The following is a 22836-nucleotide window of genomic DNA, read 5'->3' as shown; positions in this document are numbered from 1 at the left end:
AGAATTGACTCACTAAGTCTCTTATTCTAACCTAATTAAAATAGCATTGAGATATTAACATGCAGAAGTGTAATGTACTGATCACCTCTCCAGTCTACAGGCAGTTTGTCAGCACTCCTCTACCAAGATCCCAAAGCTTCCACCACACTCTCTACTTTGCCCGCAGTCACATGCAATAGATGCTTCTGATGTTGCCACAGTTTTGTGTGTTGAACATGAATTTTCCAAGAGGGAATGTGCAGCAGATGCAACACAACCAACCGAGGTCGTTCATCATTCCTTATGCTAAGGGCGGGGGGGGGGGGGGGGGAATCCTGTGTCTGTTTCCTTGGTGCTCACTATATTCCTACACCATGGGGAACACAAAGGACTAATTTCAATGTACTTGTTTACAACAAGCACTGAGAGAGAGCTCTCAGCTAGGAAAAGGAGAGGAGAAAAGTAACTCTGAGTACTCCCATCCCTCTGTTCCAGGGTTAACTACCTGGAAAACCAAAGCTCTACATTAAAAACACAGGGAGAAAAGTTGAAACTGGGCATCAATGATTCCTGCACACTCACCCCCCTCGTTCCAACAAATCACATTTCTAAATTAACAGGATCACACGATAAAGTGAAGAATAATACAAACACTGTGAAGTATATACAGAACAAACAAGCAACAAAAGGCTCTGCTAAAATAAAACTACCTGATAGAGAAAAAGATGTCTCAGACACTGATCATGAAAACAATTTAAATGTATTTAAAACAAACAAAATTCACTGAAGATCTTGGGTCAAAAATATAAATGCACAAACACAACTACTGATAGCACAAAGCAGGGAGGCTTTATCATAGAGGACCATAAATAGATCAGGCAAAAGAAACTAGCTGAAAACTAAAGGAACAGCATCAGAATTGAAATGTGCAAGTCCCACAACAGCTAGAACCTCTCCTACAAACTGCATCTTCATCAGTCAGAAACTAGAGAGGAGGACAAAATGCTGGGTGGATTAACTGATCACAGGATGAATATCGGTGCCATGTGGCAGTGGAAATGGGTAACGTGATTCTGAAATGGAAGAGCTGAGCTATATCCAGGACAGAGAGGTACCTGCCTGTACTAGATGCTTCTGTAGAAGATACTTCTGTACAAGCTACTGCTGGAACATCACCTGGAATTATGTGACCACTCTCGTTACTCATCTTCAAAGGAGACACAGAAAAACAGGAAGAGATTTACAGAAAGCTGCAGGATTCACAAGGAGACTGAAGAGCCTGTTTTAGGAGAAGACTGCAAGAGCTTGATTTGTTTAACCTAGACAGATGAAAAGCTGGGAGAGAACAATTATTCTCTATAAATATGTCACAGCATAAATATGAGGGAGGAAGAACAGTCACTGTAGTTTAAGGAGAAAATTAGCACAAGAAAAAAACGGATACTAACTGCACATATATTTTCAGTTGGAATTGGGAAGATTTCAGCTATCAAAGCACTCTTTCAATGATAGTAATGGGACAAACAACCTAAGCAGTTTCAAGACAAGCTTGATAAATTTATGAACTAAGGAATATGCTGCAATTGCCTCAGTTACCAAAGGAGTAGACTTTATGATCTAAAATTCCTCTTCCAGTCTTCTGTTACTGTATCATTTCATTCCGGATCAGCTTTTTTTTGCTGTCTCTTTATAACCAGATTCATGTTTTTCAATCTGATTTGAGAACTGGATATTTCCCTAAAATTGCCTTACTAAAACTTCTGCTGTGTTCATGCTGCTGCTCAGCTGAGTGCCGCACTGCTCATCTGTCCTGGGTTTGCTAGCCTCACATAAGGTGTTAGGATAAAATCTATAAAATGGTAAGGAGATTTGCTGTCATCTTGCTAAATCAATGCAGAAATGATGAAATACATTTTTGATAGATCGAGACTTCCTGCACCAGTTGGTCACCTCCTTTCCCCTCCCAACCTGTTGGTTCTATGTATGTTCTGGCAAAGCCTCACTTTTATTTATAACTACTGTGGTTCAGTACTCTGATGCCACATTTAATTGCCATCCCATTGCAGATAATACAGAGAATTTACCTTTCCGCTACTGAACACCACTTTTGTTCTTGTGCCTTGTCCGTTGTATTTCTTGCTTTATGTTTAATAACTCTTAAACAAGAATTAAATTAGCTATATTGGCAAGTTATCCAGGGCAGGTCCTTCTATACTAAAGTTCACTGCTTTTGTATTATCATTGTTATCACCTGTAAAATGTAACAGAATTTTTATCCTTGCCAGTTATTTCTCTTAAGTATCAAAAGTTACAGTTCTTAAAAGCCTGGAGGTCTGATGTAACCACTAGAAAGTAAAGTCTTTCAGTAATAATGCAAATGTTTTGTGAACTGTGTGCGTCTCTTGTTGTTTACGTATTGATGCCTATTGCGATTTTCCCGAACTCTGTGATTTTTCCATGTTGCCTTCCAGTTAACAGCTAGTTCCCAACTACAACACACACAGCATTCTCCAAGTTGATTTCTTGCACGTATCCTCCTTTCTGTCTTCATTACTTCTGATAACCACCAGTGCAGCTTAGTCACTGACATTTAAGTTAATCCTAAACATTACGGTTTCATCAGACTGAACACATGATTTGGCTCCTTAACTATTCCTGACCTGCTGCCCTTAAATTAAAGGTCTCCTGTTCTTTGCAGAGGGTTAACAAACACTTTACTCAAGGCAAGGGGTATTCATTATTTTCACTTTAAGGTGTCTTTACTTCTTCTGTAAGGACACTCAATTTATGCCATTCATTTTGTGATGGCTACATTCTTGGACTTCAAATCTTCTTACCTCCCACCCTGCTAAGCAGTTCTTCCGATTCTTATAGCCATCCTTTTTAATCTGCTGGAGAGTGAAATATAATTTGTTCCAATGAGCAGTCTATAGATTTCAGAGCCCACATGGACCAAGCTGTCTTTGGAAGATGAAAGCCAAAAGATACCCAGAGCACCTAAGGGCAATGAAAATACAGGTGATACTTTTTTAATACCAAGCTGACTTCCCTCGGGGATTAATGACGGAGAAAAAAAAAATCTTTACATGAATGCCCTCTGCCACAGAACCAGACTGAAAGAAAGCGTAAGATCAGGGATCACAGCCGTTGCTTGGATGGCAAGCTTGAGCCAAACAATTTCCTCCTGTCTATAAAGGGAGATGAAAAAGGCAAATGAAAATTAGAAAAACTAACATATCTTCTGCTTCCCTCCCTCAGGGAGAGAAAGAAAAATAATACAACGAACAAGAAAGCATTTTCCACAAATAGTATTTTGGTACGAGTAAAGCTAGCTCTCAGCTCTGTGCCAGTAGAGCACTAAACTAACGTACCATAAGAAGATCCTGGGACCACAAAACAGGGAGCCATATGTGTGAACTCTACGAGCAATCTCCTGGCACATCCTGGAGATAAAGATATTGGAGCACTAGCCTCGATAAAGAAAACTTCCAGTAATGATAAAATTGTCAGAAAAGCGCACATACATACAGAAAAATTGCAGTAGAGAAGTGTGCTTAGGCACCAAAACAAAAATCCACAACAAAAAACATTCTTTCAGCAAATAAAAGAAACACAAAACCCACAGATCTGAGGGACAACTAGGTCACCTGAGCCCTATCAGACTGGTGTGACTGTTATGTACCACCTCTCAGAAGACTGGGCAGGCACTGTTCCCTTACAACAGGAACACACTCAAACTGTGAATAAAGAAAAATAAATAACTGAAGGGTTAGAGGGAGAGAAAAATCAAAGTTTCATTGTTATAATTACACAGCACAATGATAAGGGTAATTTTTCTTAAATCAGAAAATAAATTATAGGTTCAAGTTCCCTGAAGGATATAAAATATTAGAGAATTTTTTATGGTTGTAATCACAAACTCATTTCTCCAGCCACTACTGGCCATGTCTAATTAGGGCAAAGTATGTTAATGATACGGCGGCACAGCCCAGAGATGTCTTCAGTTGCAGTATTAATTGCATTTAGGGAAAGAAGCATGAATTGTGCTTATACAAGCTAATTAGTATGGGTTTGCTAATTAATACTGGAAAGCCAAACTGCCTTTGTCTTGTCAACTGCAATTAGCTGAAGATGTTTAAATTTCTTTTCTTTTTTTTTTTTTTGTTCTTTCAGTAGTAAACTCACTTTTAGCTGACAAGCAATGAAATCATGTGCTGGAGTACTCAATGGCAGTTAGAGCAGCAAGTCCATCCCGCTTTCCTCTAGCAAGACCTTGTGCTCTGACCTAGCACAGCGTCCCCTATAGCACACACCACCCTTCATCTCCTATTGTCCCCATGGACGCAATTCCCTGAACTAGGGCCCTCTCCTCCCAGGGACACAGATTCTGTCTTATTGAGGCCACAATCCTATCAGATTTATCCCACAAGTATTTTACTTTTAAATATTGCTATGTAAAGAGTGAATTATTTACCAGGGCATCTAAGATGCTCCCCATTGCATACAAGAAACCCCATCAAACTCATCAGTGATACCCAATCAGCTAGTTCACTAGCCCCAGAGCACATCGCTTCATTTCCAGTGCTCTGGGGAGGGTGGCAAAGCCATTAGCACTCTTCAGGGTGGCAGCAGAGATGTCACCTCCACAGAGGTTGATCCCAGAAGCAGCCCAAAGACCCATCAGACTGTATGATAGCACTTGACAGGTGTTTATTCCATTTCACTTAGGGCCCTAAGCCTGTTTGCAGAATGGCTGATGAAAAGCGATATCCACATCTGTCAGCACCCAGAGCAGGAGGAGCCCTTCTCCATCCCCCCGGCTGCAGAGGCTTAACATCAAACTAACAAGCAGTGGATCACGGGTGAAAAAAGCAGGAGAGGGATGAAAAGGAAGGCAAGATGCCAGGAATCCAAATCAGCAAACAATTGCTGAAGTGTCAGCTTTAAAGGAGTCTGAAAATAAGGCCATCCAAGTGAGATGCTGATCTGGGGGGCGGGGGGGAACGACACGACACATGAAGAAGATTTTGTTGGATGGCATGGCAGGGCGGAGAGTGGGGCTGATGGTATAAGTGCTGGAGCCCTTGGGCAGGCAGCTAATGGAAGAGCCCCATCCAAAGGGGACAGACCTCTGCCACCCATAACATTGTAGAAGACAAGAAGTGACACATCTTTCCCTGCCAGGGAGATTTCACCTGGGGATGGAGAAGAACCATCTAATACCAGTGAAAAGAAGGAACTATACTGGCACGTTTCTCCCCAAAAGGGGAAAAAGAGGGAAAACAGTCTCTCTTCCTCTGTTTGAAGCAATTTTCTTATATTTACTGAACAAAATTCAAAATGCTGAATAAAGCCCACACCTCACAATCTGCAATCCATTGTCTAAAGCACTACAGAATACAGCCTATTCATGTGAGATTGATGTAAGCTTTACTGGAAGATCACAAGACCCGCAGTTTTCCACTGAGTAACCCTTGGGAATAGGCACTGAACACTGACTGCTGCTTTATCCTCTGCTGATGGATGATGCACAACACCAATTAATGCTTTAACGCTGGAAGTTCCAGTTTCTCCAGCTCTCTGCTAGCCTGTTTAATACGACAAACTTTTGAAGTCAAACAAATAACTCAAAACCCAGGCTTAATGAGCCAAAAAGAAAAACTTTGAAATGTTTAAAAAAACTACACATCAAAACATTTAAAACATAACAGCAAATTTATCCTCTGATACGTCCAGTGAGCACAATGCAAAATTGATTGTATAGAATTTAAAACTACAACAAGGCAGCATGTAATGAGATCAGATGGTAAATAGGGTTAATTCAGTTTTCTTTGGAAATATCAGTTCTGACCTGCATCACCACAGAAAGCAGCTGAGCACACAAAAATGTTTGTCCACAATGTAAGACCACCCCAGAATCAATTAACACTCTCATTACAGAAAATCTGATGTTGAAACAGCAAAGAGAACAAATTAAAAAAAGAAACTAGCAGATGTATGGCAACCTATTAATAGTACAGCAGGGGCACGCCAGTTGTGCCCTTTGGTGCCCTAGTAGAGTTAAGCAGAAGTCTAAAAAGACTAGTGTTAGCACTGTAGTTTATGATTTGGGTTTTAGAGCAGAGTTCTGTTTAGCACCTACTTACTACCCAGCATGCCCATCTTTTCATTAGTAATAAACTTAATCCAGTGTAAAACGCATCTACAGAATGAACGTCTACATCTTGGATACTGCTCAGGTTTTTCTTGTGACTAGAAAATGTTGCAGGAGTCCCACAACTCGCCCGTTAGCAAAAACACTCGTTCACGAAACAGCTTAATGCTGACACCTCATTGATTCCGGAGTATGAAGAATCGTATACAATAGTCATGAAACTACACATAAACCTCCCTACTGCCTGGTTTTGTGGCCTCTATTATTTTTGGTCCTTGAGGCAACTGCCAATAAAATAGACAAACCCAGCAGAAAATTAACAGATATTATAAAAAACTAGTTTGTGGTAATTCTGTCGCATCTCATCTGCTTGTCCTTTGCACACTTGAGACTGAATCAAAGGCCCCCAAAGAAAGGAGTTAATTCAGTATGAAATTAAATGCTTGCTTCTGATCTAGAACTGCTAACAAAGAGAAAGCAAATTGCCAAAAAAAAGGAAGACAGACCACTAGATCTCATCCAACACTTGTTCCAGGTGAGTACGGAGACAGAGTGCCAAGACTAGCAGTAGCAATACAAACTTTTACAATGCTTATTTGCTATTCATTTCTGAGTATTTGGAACTGATCCACTGTTTAAATGAACTAAGCTTTGCATACGTTACTGCTCTGTAAAACAATTAAAAAAACCCAAAAGATGAACACTTACCATCTCTGCTCTTTGCTTATGATTTCCCACTTCCTCCAGAACTTGAGACAGCTGAGCCTTCAAGACGCACACACACAAAAAAAAGAAAGAGAGAGAATTAAGTGTACGACATATTTTTGGAAGTTTAGTAAGACTGCACTCCTCCCCCCCAACTAAAAAAGCCACCAAGGGCAACATGATTTTCACAGCATTGAAAAGGAATTACAAGCATTGGGTCTTGTTATGTCCTATCAGCATCCCATTCCATGAGACAATCCTGTCCCAAAGAGCCTGCAGCCTACATACACAAGAAAGAAGATGGTTTTTTGCAGAGAGGAAACCCACTGGACTAGCTATCCCAAATTTCCCATAGTCCAGCCAGAGAACTGTGCCTCCTCTCCATTTCTTTGGAAGTTGCATAGAGTGGTCTAAAACCCACCCAATTCTGCCAAGCTTAACTTTAGAGAAAGAAGAGGCTTGCTCCACAGCTCCTGAAAAGTGTGTTTGTGTGCGAAGAAAACTTGACGGAAAATGTTCTGTTGAAGTTCTGGGGTACAGGGTTGGTTTTGGAAGCCTTCAAAATTGTTGCGGTAGAATACAGAGCAAATCCTCTCTGGAACATAACCCTACTGAATTTCTGTGAGAAAAAGTCCCAATGCAAGGTTTTTGTTTTTTTAAGAGGACATTAGAAATTTAAAGAATCTCAAACCAGAGTGGAAATATCTTGTTATCCCTGTATAATTTGGGGAGAAATGGGAACCTGACTCAGAGGAGGAGCTTTCACAGAGTTTTGTTTATGAAAAAGGATTTTAAAGAAAATGGGTGTTTCGGAAGTAAGAGAAGCCACATATATTACTTGAGTGCTATTACTTCCCACATCTTTTATTTCACAACACTCTGCTAGCCTGCAATCAGTCTTTCTCTGGTTAGCAGAAAGCCAAAAAATAGCTTCTCTGTTTAAATTAGTCACAACTGATGACAATGTAAACAAACAAGAACTAAAAAAAAAAACCAAACAACTTTCCTACAAACCAATTCACATAATTTCAAGCAGATATTCATTAAAACCCTCCAGAGTCCCTCTAACAATCTCTCGCCACACATGAAATGGGTCTTTTGAGTACTACATCCAAACCAGAGACAAACAGCAAGCAGTTTATTACAATGAAAAGGAAAACATTAAGCTTTGAAGGCTAACTGCACTGAAATGCAAGCAAACGAAAAAATTACAGTCTTAGGGTTCAGCACAGCAGAAGTTCAATTTTGCAAACAACCAACCAAACAGTTCAAGACTTCCCTGGCCCCAGAGCTCAGCGGAAACTGAAAAATTTACAGATTCTTGCTGTGTGGGACCTGGGATGATGTGACATTATTTAAGGAACAGATACTCAAATGAGATGAAAAGGGTTTTAATACAAGTCTGGGACCTGGCACAGGGAAATGAAACACGTTCATTAAACACTGTGGGAGATGCCAGTCCCAACCAAACAAGGAGTGCATGTACAAGCAAGTGAGAAGAAAAAATGAAATTATCACCAAGTTTGATGCTGAAACATCAGGAAACTATGAATTTGCAGCCATCTGGGAAAGACTTTTTTCCCCACTACTATTGAATCAGGTAGAATTACACCAGCAGGCTGGAGCCAGAAAAGAGTCACATGGAGAGGAATTAGAAAACATCCCCTCAGAGATGTTATTTATGAGATGCTAGCATAGCCTTTGCAAAACACCCCAGGAATGACTGAATATTTTTTATCAAAAAAACCACCCAACTTTTCTGTATACTTATTAGCCTTATCTATATGAAGATGACCTTTAGATGGGAACTACTGGCCTATTCTAAACTAGATGTAGAGCCATTAAGAACTACATATTCACTTACAGTAGCTCCTGAATTTGAGGGTCATTTCTCTGTTCAACCTCCTGTTAGTACGGACTTCTATAGAATCATGGAGTAATTCAGAATGGAAGAAGCCAGTTCAATTCCCTGCTCAGAGCAGGGTCAGCTACATTAGGATGCTCAGGGCTCTTGGTCAGCTGGGTTCTGAGAATCTCCAGGGAGGCGAACTCCAAAACCTCTCTGAGCAACCTGTGCCAAGCTTTGGTCACCTTCCTTCACAGTGGAAATATTTTTCTTTATAATACCAAGACAACAGCACCCTAGGAACCTGTTTAACTGGATGGGTATAAGAACATTTTAAAGTACAAGACCTTGATAAAATTCAGTAAAAATTATAGGAAAGACCTTGGCACATTTTACTTCAGGAAGAGGCTGCAAAAACTTTTAGACAGGAGAGAAATAATACAAAGGGATGGGAGAAATCAGAAATACAAGCAGGAAATAGTCCCTAATTTATCTTATATACAATATGGCTTGAGGAAAATAACCAAATACAAACCTCTCAAGCTGCTATGCCAGCAGAGACCTAGAGGCAAACCTGGAGAACAAGTCCAAAACAGCTGCATGATAACAGCAGATCAATATGATTTGGAGAAGCAATCAGATAAGAATTAAATCACAAAGTAGGTTTTCTTCATTGCACTTATTTCTAGGCAGCTCGTCTCAAAGGGAAAGAGTAGCTAACTAGTGGGAATTCAGAGAACAACAACTGAATTTACTAGATTGCTGGAAGAAATTATTTATACAGATTAAAAGATTTTTAACTGTATGGTTTGACTACAATTCTCACAGAAGAGCAAAAGGGACATAGTTAATGCATTGAGAGCTGTTACAATGATACAGCTGGAAACAAGGAGGCTTCTGCAGCACAGCTGATGCTGTCTGATGCGCTCGCAGACCGGAGCAGGAACCCTCCCGACCGCCGGCTCCCTTCCCGTGCCCATGTATGCAGGCAGGCACAGAAGAACAAGACAAAGCCCAAACTTTCAGTGGGGTCCCCTGTGCCTGCTCTCGCCTGGCTGCGAAACAGATGATCTGAATGCTTTATCACATCCAGTTTGTAAACATTAGCCCAACCCCAGACTTTTTATTAGCTTAAATCAAATATTGAACCTAGCTCAGCTGTTAGAGGACAGCTGCTTGCAAAGTGATTCACTGCCATATTCCTCCTAGGCCACAAGAAAACACAACCTAATCACCAGCAGCATGACAGATGCACACATTTTTAATTATGAAGAAGAAATTAGTCTCTGAACTTATCCCCACATCTCACTTAATCAGAGTGCTTTGGAGGAGCTGCCAGCCACCACAGCCATGGAAGGAAGGAGCTGCAGAGGGCCCTGGAACGGTGCCTGACAGCACGCTGAACCCCCTGCTCCCAGCCCCGCTTCGGGCATTTACTGGGAAAGACCTGAAAGAAATAGTGTTATATTGTTTCTTAGAATTTACCTTCTCAGGAATGAACTGTTGGATTTCTCGGTTCAATCATCTCTGGCCACTTGCAGCCAACAAAAGCATGAGCAATGAACCTGAGCCATTTAGGGTGGCTAGGAAGGAGATGGTGTGCAAGAGTCCTTGACCTCTACACCAGCAGGTATGGGAGGGCTATCTGCAGCAGATGCTGGAGCAGTTTGCCAGCCCCATCTCTGAGTTTTGCGCTGGGAAAAACATGTCCTACATATATGTAGCTCAGCTCTGTTTTACAGGCTTTTCGACTGATCACACTCACCTGGTATCTCAGGAATCTCTCAGTAGGAAAGACCTGTGCATTGAATTTTCAGCCTATGCATAAAAGTGAACTTAAAGCTCCAAGGAAATTCTCATTACTTAATACACATGTTAAATTCCCACGGATCACCAAGCTCAAGCATTAAGAAATCTGATAAGCAAACAGATGCCGAGTTTAAGAATCGGATATACAAATACATGTAAAGTCCAATTTGCCCACTGAAGGCAGCACAACCAGGTAAAAGAAAATCAAATAGCATAAGCAGGGGAAAAAAAAAAAATCCTCTCAAGTATTCAGTCAATTACTTTAAGCCTCCAAAAAAAGGGTTTGTCAATTCAAAACATTCATCTTACATGACAACACAGTCTAATCTACTGTCAATGCTACTGTCATGCTCAAAAGAGAGCGGCAGGAAAGGAAAGATAACCTGTGCTCCGGCCTTGCCGGGATACAGCAGCTCAGGGCTGAAAGAGGAGCAGGAATGGTTTCCAAGGAGAGGAACCGCTTCAGCTCCTAAGGAGACATTTCTGAATTGTTTAGCTTGCTTCCCTGCATCAATAATTCATCTTCTATACCTTCCAAAAGTCAGTCTTCACTGACAACGCTGAAGAAGGCTTGTCAGGTAGGGTTTAATGAATGAAACTAAAGCAATCTGGTGGTTACAAGGAAGGTGTTAACACCGATTGCATCAACAGCCCCACACTCTTCTCCAGGGGTGGAACGTGAGCCGACTGCCCTGACCGATAGGCAAGCAGCTCAAATGTGAGACTCACTTGTAGGAGAAAATTAGCTACTCAATCTCTAATGAACAGTCTTTCTCTACACAACAATACCCTCCGCTCTACAAGCAATTAGCAAATCGAAGCGCTCTCTTTGTGGACCTGCATTAATTTACTCCTCGACGTTGCACATTAAATAGCTCATAGGTACGGCACAGCACAGTAGTAGCAACAGCCAAAGCCATAAAATTAAAGCTTGCTTCAGAGTTAGGGAAGCAAAATTATGCGTGCTGCATACAGGGAATAAATCAAAACAACTTGCATTTGGAAACATCATTTTAGTCTTATGCTTTCATCAAAAAACATGATTATCTTAACAGTCACATTAATACAATGTAGGTACTTTACAAGGGAGAGAAACAAGCAGCACATTCACTACCTCAAATTAAAGAGTCGTTTTTATTCTTCCTCATCAGGGTGAAATACCTGGGAATACACATAGCTGCCTATTCCAGGGTTGTGCTCTCACAGCTATAAATCCCAACTGTGGGTCCCCAGAAGGAAGGCCACTTGTTGGAAGGGCAGCACCACCGCATGGGAGGGGAAGGGGAGGAGGTTCAGCCTGGCAGAGCTGTAACACAGCTGCAAAACATGGCATTTTTACAGCACACCAAAGCCCAAGATACCCTTAGCAGTATTTTGTATGCAACAGTTGTATGCAAATTCAAGTCAAGTGTGATGATTGGCAAATTTAGGTATAATGTTAATTAATAGCTATTGCAAATTAATTAACTTCTAAGATAAATTCTTGCCTCTCCTCTTTGAGAAAGTTAACACACAATTTAAATTTACAAGGCTATATCGGCTTCCAATCACAGAAATATGGAATCTTGTATGTTCTAACATGCCAAATAATTTCAATTTCCTTGTGCTGGCTGCCCCCCATTCGCAGGGTAATTATTTATCTGATCACTTACAAAGAAGATATAAGATGAAGCTTCTTGGCTCAACCTAGATGGCCTTAATGTGCGGCTAAAGTGCGATGTGACCTATAACAGTGTCCAAGCCAGCATATCTTATCTGATGTCATAAACTGGGGAAGAAGGAAAAAAAAGCACAACATCACCTCTTTCTATCAGATTCAGGAGACACAAGGAAAATACAGTGCATCAAAGCTGCAGCCGAAATACAGCAGGAAACCCCAAAACATAGCTGCACTCCCAGGACAATTCTGATAAGGAAAGCACCGATTGTAACACAATTCAATCATAAATTTAAAAACATATAGCCCTATGCACCATGCTGATGAGTTACATGGAACAATAGAGGAATATCATGAGAACACTTTGAAGAGAAGGTTGCGGTCACTAATTATCTTGCACACAAAGATATTTTTATAAGATTCTGGCTTGTAGGGAAAACAGGAGGAAAACTTTGATTTCACAAAAGCCACAGACAGCTTATATATGGGGGTGGCAGAGACTGAGACAGAAGTAACTCATCAGCCACTTGCAGTTAGACTTCAGTTTATTTGCATACTGTGATCCTGCATATTAAAATACTGTGAGAACTGAAATGAAATTTTCATTAGTGTTCAATCTGAAATCTCACCCATGGGATTCACCTTTCAACAGTTAATGCATGCATTTGCCTGTTTATACTTTAAAGTTCGATATATTCATTCATACCATGCTACCTTCCGCCTTCAATCCATTAGCACACCATTACTGCAGATTGGTAGCAGTACAGTATTGTTTTAACATCTCTGAAGTGTGCTGCAAAATTACACTGGGTTAAATGGTCATTTCTAAATTAAAATATTCTGATGCTTTGTAGATGAAATTACTGATCTTTCGCAAAATTGCATCAGTTGAGATCACAATCAGGAAGACAGTTTAGTATCAGACATTGCTAAATAATTTCCTTGCTGCTTTACAGATTCAATTTTGCTGTTCTCCAGAAAGTTCTCCTTGTTATAAAATCATATGCATATCCTTTATAAAGTGGGAAATAACAGCTACCAATAAACTCTGTTGTTGTCTCAAAAGCATCAAAACCACCATGTTACCTTACAGGAGCTGGATTGGAGGTGGCGGGGGGCTCGGTCTGATGCAAAGGTGAAGGGGAAAATTCCCCAACAACTTTTGAATGTGTTTCAGAAATTTATATACAGTGACATGACATTGACTCCAACTCGCAGAAAAGCTGCAATAGGCAAAATAGAGACCATTACTTTACTGACATAATTTAGATTACGTGGATAGGCTTACAGCTCAATGAAAAGCATGCGTCTCAGGCCACAGCTTATGTGGTTTTCCATGTAATTTAGTCCTTCTCAATTTTATGCCAAGCAAGGACACAAAAGACAGGAAACTAGAATGCCTGTAAGCAAGATGTCCCACATCTCCAGGGACTCGTGCTCCTGGGCATCACAGCAAACCGCAACACCCAGGGACTGAAGGCTACTGCTCTGTGCAGAGTAGTGAAGGGTGTTTTTCATCAAAAAAGCAAGAGCTGCTACTTCTTTGAGAACCAGTTTTCTACTGGATTTGATGTGCAGCAGGGAAATGCCACCCCCAAGTGAGAGGCAAAGAGCAGCTGGTTACCAAAATGAAGGATGAATAAAGCAAATGCTCTTGGGTGCTAAACAAAAAAATGATACTGCAAATTGAAAAACTGCTGAAGTCACAGTTACAATTACTGAAGATACAGGAAAAACATCTGCAAGATATGGGCTCCTGTCAACACACTATCAAGATTTACTGGACAAAGAGATCATAACCAAACCTTTCTCTTGCTCTTAAGTCTCAAGGACAGACCAATCTCTCTTCTTCTCTTTTAACACAGTCACAGTCACTTAGTAATGTCAAGAATTCTCGACAGTAAGCTTATTATAATGAAATCACCCCAAATTCACTGGTTATGCTATAAGAAAGGGGTGTAAACAAAGCCACTGTGGAACAACCGATACAAGGAAGATAGGATTTCAAGCAGAAATTGCCCACGTCCTTATTCCTGGCGAGTCACTTGACCTAGCTTAAAATAAGCTGCATAGTTCTGCAGCAGAGACCTGGCTTTTGTTCCCACTCTGCCTAACAACTGCCGAGAGACCCATGGCAAAGCACTAAACTTTCTGAAACTCCTTTTTTTCCCCTCCCTCTCTAAGGTAAAGATAATACTCACTCTGTAAAACCATCCAAAAATCTTTGACCAAAGATAATCTCTAAGCACAAGGTGCCACTATTGACACAAAACGCACCTGATGGGCCACACCACTCGGGCAGTAAAAGGATTAAGCACCATATTAAGTGCAGAACTCGAGCACCTCCACGTTCAGAGGTGGCAGTAACCTAATCTCCCTGATCCTCAAAGCAAAGGTGACCTTCACAACTGCAACAAAATGTAAAACTTGGAGAAAGATTCTGAACTTCTCAAAATCTATTCCATCAACACTGTTCGCATAATCTCCCAGGCAGGTGCTGTCAGGTAAGGAACACAGCACCAAAGCAAATTGGGAGATGGAAAAATGCAGAACGTTATATTCAGGAAAGGATGAGTCCCTGGAGATCGGACAGCCCTATGCCAGACTGAAACACTTACAAAGAAAGCTAGTAGGTGCAGGTAGGTAGGAAAATACGGGGCCTAGGTATTACCAGATTTTTCATGTGACAAGAAGCATTAGATTCGCAAAAACATCTCAAAACGAGAGCAAGCATTTGTTGTTTTACTCTCTGAGCTGCAGCTGAGGTTGAGGTGAGATTGAGGGGCAACAGCCGAGCAACTCCTCTCTCCTCCTGTTTTTCCTTGATGTTTTCGTTCAACACCTTGCTAAGAAGGAGCACAGAGACCAAAAGATTAGCACGGCTCTGCTGGGAATAATACGCTTTTGCAATAGGTCCCCTTCCCTCCATCCTAATCAAATGGTGTTGCAGCCCCTGGGGACAGAATACATTGCCAAACAAAAAATGTGAGTTTGCAGCTGCTTCCTCAACAGCACAGGGCAGCCTGACTGATGAAACTCTGCCAAGCCAATTGCTTCGAGCATTATGCAGTGGGCCAGTACAGCATCTCCCAGACACACATGAGTGACTGCCAGATGCTGATGGACTCTCCAAAGGAGTCATTCCCCATCACTGGAACACCCATCAGAGAAGCCTCTGCCACTAATACTCTCTTTGTGGGCTCAGAAATATCCTTACCTCAGGAAAGCAGCTGAGTGTGCAGTCGTAGCAGTCTCCCTTCTCTTTTGCTGCTCCCCTAGCAAAAATTTTAACCTAACAGCAGAAAGATAACCTGGCATAAAATCTGTCTATCGAGGGTTGACCGCAAATCTCTTGCCAGGAGTAAAACAGATTATTAATATATTAGTGCAACTAAAAAACATTAGGAGAGTATCAGCCCATTCCACAGGGAAACAGCAAAAAGGGAAAGGAATACAAATCATTTGGAGGACACTAAAGAGAATTAATTTTACTGTGCTGTGATCAAATCTCTAAAGCTGAAATGAAGGGATACCAGCACCAGATTCTGAAACGAATGTAGCGCCTCTGGGAATCTGGTTACTCATTGCTATTTAAGTGATCTGAAAACACGTACTATAAGCAATTCTGGGATCCAGTGAGCACAATGTTTTCTTCAGGTTGTATTAACCCTTCTTGAACTGGGAAGCAGTGCTAGAGACTACAAGCAGAAGACACAGTAGCTAACAGGAACAGAATCCCTTGCTATTAGATGTAATAACGAAGTTGGTTGGGGAAGGGGGGAGCAAATGTTTGTGCATTTGTTTAATTTTCTGGCAAAATTTTAACTCCAGCAATTTTTTCTTTTTTTTTTTTTTGCCTCCTTTAGATTATCAGCAGAATGATGATAATCAGATCAGATAATCAGAAACTCCAAAAGCCCTGTCTTGATGAAAGCAAACATTAACACTCACCACACCCAGAGAAAGGAAATCTCAAAAACTAAAAGCGGTGGCAATATGACTCCCAGCGTCTCTACCAAATTGTGAACTTTTCTACCACTCCTTCCTATGCATTTTTTCCAGTACCACCTCCCTGGATCTAAGTTCTCCCTCTGTCAGTTGCCTCCAACTAGGTTTGATAGCTACAGGGAAAGAAACAACATTTAGTTGATGAAGTCTGTAAATTAGCCAACAAAAATGTTCACTCTTATCCATTCATCAGAAAAAATGGTGGAATTGCATCTCTACCTAAAAAAGCCCTTCTAATTTCAGCCTGATGAGTCAGCACTGCTGCATCTCATCACTAAGAATGATTCATTGTCACTGCACTTCTCAAAGTCAAGAATAAGAGTATTCACCCCAATTCACTGTCATCTCATAACTACTCTGGATCCAGGCACTGTGTTTGCATACAGTATTCTTATAATGATTTATATGAGTGTGTCACTTTTAATTTAAAGGTATAAAGAGCTATCGTCAGTCCACCAACCATAAAACATTTTCTTTTCAGTGGGCTGACAGTGGAATACCTGGAAAATACTCTCGCTTGCCAAGAAGGAGAGGTCTCTACACCCCTATAGCCTAAGGGTGGCAATGCTTCTGAAGACACAAATGGATGGCCAGTATCTTTGGAGAGAAACACTAATACTTGGTTATGAGTTAAAAAAAGCTTTTCAGGGAAGTTAGAATCTGAATAGAAATTCAGACAAAAGTGGTATGGATGGAAATCCTCTGCCCCAAATGGAAGCAGCGGTGAGGAAGACTGTTTTGTGCATGGATTAGACCCCAGCCAGAAGATCTGTAGCTGAATGAAACAAAGAATATAGGAAGCTAAATAGCACCACAGCTGTGGTTTTCTTTTTATAGAAGTCTCCTAATATCACAGCTGCTTTAGTTAACCTTTCTAACTATTAAAACAAGGCTACTGAACAACTCATACTGACCTTAGCACCCCAGAGTACTCAATGGTAGCACCTTCCTCTAAGCTGCCCAAGGCTGTTTGGCAACTGATGATGTGTGGTGATAGATCAGAAAAGATGTATTTAATGATATACATGTGCTATGAGCCCCGTCCCTATATCTCACTGCTATCCACGCAAACACACTCCCAACAGGAGCCCTCAAGCATGTCAGCACACTTCCCAGTTCAACTGTTGTAAGCCAGCCGGCAAACGCCATCGGGGAAGTGAAGATCCATGTTTAAATCAAACTTTTTTTTTTTTCTGATTTAATTTTAATCTAGTTTGGTTTCTTGTCCTGGTTCTCTGTACTACTGCACAGGTCGTGCTAGCTCAAATAAAGGTCAGGGAGGGGTTTAAGCCAGCACTGCCCTTGGCTTGTGAAATTACAGTCAGCATATTTTTAGCATCCAGCAGAACAGTGGGTAAAGTGCCTAACCCTCGGAGGGTCTCCAACAAATTTGAAACACTCTTGGAAGTTGCTAGGTAACAATGTTCACCTCCCGGACAAGATTGTGCAATGTTTGCTCTGATGATGCAAAGCCTGTATTGCCTTTGCTTTCTGCCCTGGGAACGCGTTTGCTGAGGACCCGTCTCCTCCACTCCCAGAGTATTTCCAGTCTCTAGTCTGGCTCTGTAGTTGGATTTTGCTCAATAAAGCAAACGTTACATTTTAAACATAGCTATTATAATTAGCAGAAGCTCATTGCTCAATTCCCCTTCCAGACAGGGATTCCCAAATGTCACAGTGTGCTTAGCACAGCTGATCTGTGCCGACGGCTGCTCTAAATGCGACTGACCTAGGAGGGTCCAGAGCAAAGAATTGAGTCCTATCACGGGAGGAGAGATGACAAAACAAATAGGATAATTCTCCTCCTTCATCCTGTAACTTCATTTTCTTGTATTATCTGTACAGCACTGTGAGCAAGGCAAGTTTAGCAGAGAGACTCTCCTCTTCGACGCAGAAGGTATATTCACACTTGAGGCCAAGCAGGAATTTCATACCTGTTCTCTGGGTCAGCCCCCCAGGTGACTCTGCCTCATCCTGGTTGTCCTGCCAGGGTATCATGGCATAAAACCAAATACCAGTAAGGGGGGGACAAAAAAGGGAAAAAAAACCCCAAACTAGTACAGCTACTGGCTGCTAAAACCATTTTGCAGAGGCTCTGGCAAATGCAAAGACCCAGTTTAAAACAGTATTTGCTCTCTAAATCCGTTTTGGAAGAGCAAAATCAACCTTAGTCCTTACTAGTCCTTACATTAAAAAAAAAATTTGTGAAGTATCTTTTCCCAACACATACCTACCCACAACAAAGAGCTCCTATCCTTGAAGGAGAACGCTAGCACTTACATTTCCAGGTATTGCATAAATCAGTGGTTTCCAGCCTCCTAGCAGACAAGCTTCACTTCAAAAACCCTGGCAACGCTCCACACCTCAGCATGTCCCATGGAGCCAGCAAAAGTCCAGCCGAGTTTATTAATGTAGGTCTCACGCAACATCTCACCTGTGATGTACCTGAGTCTCACTCACAACTCCTGCCTCACTGTTTGGGATATGCCAGTGTAAACTTCCTGCGCCTCTCCAACGCCCCATGAGGCACTGAAGATGATTAGCACCAACCCTGCTCAACAAAAGGAGAAACCAAAGCACAAAGATCATGTGTCCTTTGCAATGCCACAGAGGCAGTTGCAATTTACAATTATAATATTATACCTCATCGGTTTTCTACTACAAACAGAACAGGATTTAGAGCCAGAATTTGCCTTAGGTTGTAGAGGGGGAAAAAAAAGGGGGGGGGGGGGGTTTAACAGTATCTCTATCCAAAGACAGTCCTTACATTGAAAAAGTAAAAAATCCTCCAAGATGACAACTGGAAGCAAAAAATGGTGTAAAATACATTTTTACCACCCTCAAAATCAAACATCCCTGCGCAACCACAGTCATGCTCCTCTAACTTTCTTAAAGAGGAGCAAAACTCTTCTACTTTTATTTGAGAACTTATTCAAATAAACTAGTCCCAGTGGAATTTAAGCACACTGTAGAGGTTCCAGCAAAAATCATAAAAAAGCAAACAAACTAAAAGATCCTCTCTTGGCACACTCCTGAAAGAAGGATTCACCACATTTCTAATTGACTGCCAGTGTAGCTTAAATGAATAATCTATAAATAGGCAACAAATGCAAAGCAAGCACTTGAAGGAAACAGCAAGATTTTTTTTTTTGTTTGTTTTCTCTTGTTATTGCTTACTCATTTGTTGGGAAGGAGGTGGCTAACAAGGTAAAAGAAACGTGGGAAAAATATAAAGAAACAGAAAATTATGGGGTGTGGGAAGGAGGGATAAAAGGACATGAAGACGTTCAAATGTATGAAGTGCACAAATACGTTTTTGCCTCTAGTTTTCCACAGGACTGAAGGATGAGGGATGGGAGAAGGCACATAGCTCTGCCAGAGCATCAGTTAGTAACTGTGCCACACTCGGGGTAAGCAGGGACAGAGAGACAAAGAGGTAACAGAGGCAGCATCTATCACATGCAAAACACGACACCCAACCATGATGCTGACTTTGGTGCAGTTCATTCAGAAACAGCCCTCAGGCTCAATGTTGCAATGGAAATGCTTTCTGTAGGCAAACTGAAGCTGGTATTTAAACCATGAGTACACAGGGAAAACGTGCTTGTGACTTAAGATTGAGGATGCCCTGAAGATCCCCACATACCCACAACCTGAAGAAGGCTTTTATGTTATCATACTTATCTGAAAACTCAAGCTCCTGTGGGCCATCTTGGACTAATGTCTTTTCTACATATCAGATTCAACATTCTATTAAGTGCAGTCATTAAAGTAAAGCACTGGAAGTGTTTGTGCAGCCGTCTTGTGGTAAGAGTCATCCAAAATAGGAGTGGACTCAAAACTATTAAAGTTAAGCAGCCAACCACATCATAAGAAAAGTGAAAACACTCATGTCAATGAACAACCAAGCTGGGGGAATCTGAGTCATTCCCAGAGAAGATCTAGTTTCTGCAAAGCATCTGCAGGAAAATTTCTAATAAACTCCATTTTATATTGAATACTCATTTCTCAAAGTAAGTGGAATTTTTATTTCACAGCTTTTGTTCCAACCTGTCTGCTCACCCTCCTCCTCTCTCCCACAGCTAGTCTGACTGCCCACAACATCCCCAGTCTCCAGCTTTCTGGCATTCATCAAAGCAGCCAACTTAATTATCCTTTTTAATTACTCCTCTGAATCCTATGCTCCTTCTTCCAAGCCTGAAGGAGGCACTCTCAGAATCCAAGGAGCAGAAAACCTTCTGGTTTCTCTTTCCAAGGAGTTTGACTAGCTTTAAGGTCCTTCACTACTCCTGTAAAGTCCTTCCTTGCAACTCTGTGGCAGATCTTGTCCGGCCTGTGGAGTTTGCCAGCAAGCAGCCCAGGACCTCCTCAGAGCCTTCTCCTCTGTGGGGATGGAGGCTTATCCCAGGCCAGCTCTGCACAGATTTACAGCTTTCTCAAAGTTAAATTGTTTCCTCCTGTAGGGAGGAGAAGGCTATCAAAATGGCCTGTAATCCAAACTTTTAAACTCTATCAGTTAATATCTTCCCCTACTTAAAAAAAGGTTTGGAAAGGGTGCAAGGGGTAAAAAACCAAACAAACAAAAAACAACTACAGTGACAAGAACAGAACAAGTAAACAAACCATCCTTGCATAGCACAGGCATGATACATATTCTGTGTTTGCCAACCATCAGTTTAATTTTCATTGTAAAAACTTGCAGGAGAGTTACTGTGAGGGCAAAGTGCTGGATTAATCAATCTGGGGCCGAAGTCCTTTGTTTATCCATAAAATAGAGCAGAAGGAACAGAAGTGCCTATTTCCTTACATTGCCCCATCAGTGCTTCTCAATTTTGGGCTGAAAGGATTAACTCCAGAGGGAGCACTGCAATTTTATCTTAGACATGGTCCATTCGTTCCTTGGCCCTTCTGCTGAGACTGCCAACAAAGATGCCAGACAGGATGATATTTTTGAGATGCAAGTGTTTATCTTCTCTGAGTGAACCAAAGAGCAACTCATTTCAGGAAAGCAATCCAGCAACTCACAATCACTTCTCGCTCTAGCAAATGCAGACTGACACGGCAAAAGGTGAAACAGCTTGATGGTCCCATTAGAAACCTCTGAGTTTCCTCACACCTGAATGCCTGTCTAGCAAAGCCGTGCTATAGAAACATAAAAGATCTCCATTTGGCAAGGAAAGGAAAGAAGTCAGAACATATGCCAAGATAATCTCAGTTATTAGCTCCCGCCACAAAGGTACAAGATGTATTGAATTGCTCCTCCGTCGCACAGCATGGGATGCTCTGAGGCTGGGAGTTCTATTTCAGAGGCACGTACAGGCTTGCTGGTGGATGGGCACTACAAGGGATGCGGTGAGTACACACACAGCTAATGCTGTAGGCAAAATTAAATCAAGCAATAGAGCCAGGGTAAGGCAACATGGAGCATGACAGATAGCTCCCTTCTGTAAATACTTGCAAGTAAGAATTGTGAACACTTTTTTCCTTAACCTTCTGTTCACGCTTAAATTTTCTTTCTTCTTAACCAAGCAGATAAAGAGCTAAGAAGAGTCACCTTTGCCTGAATGTGGCTGACCTCAGGGCAACACCAGCTTGTTTGTCCATCCTAGGCTGATACATGCCAAAATGGTGACTCGCTCTTTGTGAAAGAGGCCATATAGGAAGGGTATATAAAATGTACATTTGTTGTAGGAGTGGCCATATTTGTGCCATGCAGCAGCTCCCAGATGTTCATGAAGACTCGCGTGTGACCTTTTCCCTCTCTCAAACCCCTTTGCTGTTCAGAAACAAGAACAAGTGGAATCCAAAGAGCAAGTGGAATGCAACAGAAACTAACATCCGCAATAATTACAGTAATGTGTAAAGTGTTGATGGGCTGTAGAAATCGGATACAACAAATTTGGGTCTTGCCTGGCCTAAATAAAAAGGTGCTCATTATCTTGAGAGGAAATGCCACTTATGAACGATAAGGTCATGCTGCACTGTGAAAATAAATGTCATTTCTCTATATAGCTGTAATAGTCTCACCTACTGTCTTCAGAAACATACGTAAACAGCAAAGCAATAAAAAGCCTGTAGAATTAGCCTGGGACACTATGTTATTTTAAGAGCATAGAGACAGTCATCTAGAGTTCTTTAGATGTGCTTTCCTGAACATGCACTAGAAACACGTACGTATGTATACACATGTATTTACATTGTGCTTTTTGGTAGTAATAATAAATTAAAAAAATTAACTAACACTTTCAAACAAGCTTGGATATGTTTGGTATCATGCATGTTGAAAGAATTTAAGACTAATCATGTATTTTATACTGCTATAAATGTCCACAGGAATTACATACATCTGCATAGGTAGTTCTGCGCTCATCACAGGCCCCCAGGCAGCCTCTGCCAAGCGCAATGAGCAACTCTACTTTAAATAAATACCATACATAATGCTAACAACTTCTCTCTTTTCAACAGCTCTGCGTGCTGCCATGCTGCAGCTGAGATACAATTAAGTACACTCAGATGATCTTTGAGCAAACAGCACAGGCGCAGCAATCTCCACCTAGTAAGAATGGCAGCGTCAGAGCCCCGGGTACTTCCAGCCAAGGCTCCTTGAACGAGGGGTGGGTGTCTCCTTGCAGCAGTCTGCAAGCAGGTGTTCTTGCCCTTTCATACCCGCACGCAGGG

The 22836-nt window shown here is 41.4% G+C and overlaps 1 protein-coding gene across 4 annotated transcripts in view; it reads right to left on the bottom strand.

The window, feature by feature from the left end:
* MAD1L1 (mitotic arrest deficient 1 like 1) overlaps positions 1-22836 on the bottom strand; it is a 387234-nt gene that overhangs the window by 188160 nt on the left and 176238 nt on the right. For all 4 annotated transcript variants that reach the window (XM_076350728.1, XM_076350729.1, XM_076350730.1 and 1 more), the window contains one exon: positions 6842-6898. In XM_076350728.1, coding sequence (XP_076206843.1) covers positions 6842-6898 — 57 coding nt within the window. The remainder of the gene's footprint in view (positions 1-6841; positions 6899-22836) is intronic.

This window comes from Aptenodytes patagonicus, chromosome 13 (assembly GCF_965638725.1).
Source record: "Aptenodytes patagonicus chromosome 13, bAptPat1.pri.cur, whole genome shotgun sequence".
Taxonomy (NCBI): Eukaryota; Metazoa; Chordata; class Aves; order Sphenisciformes; family Spheniscidae; genus Aptenodytes; species Aptenodytes patagonicus.
The sequence above is the reverse complement of the archived record's forward strand: the minus strand, read 5'-3'. Positions and strand labels throughout refer to the sequence as shown.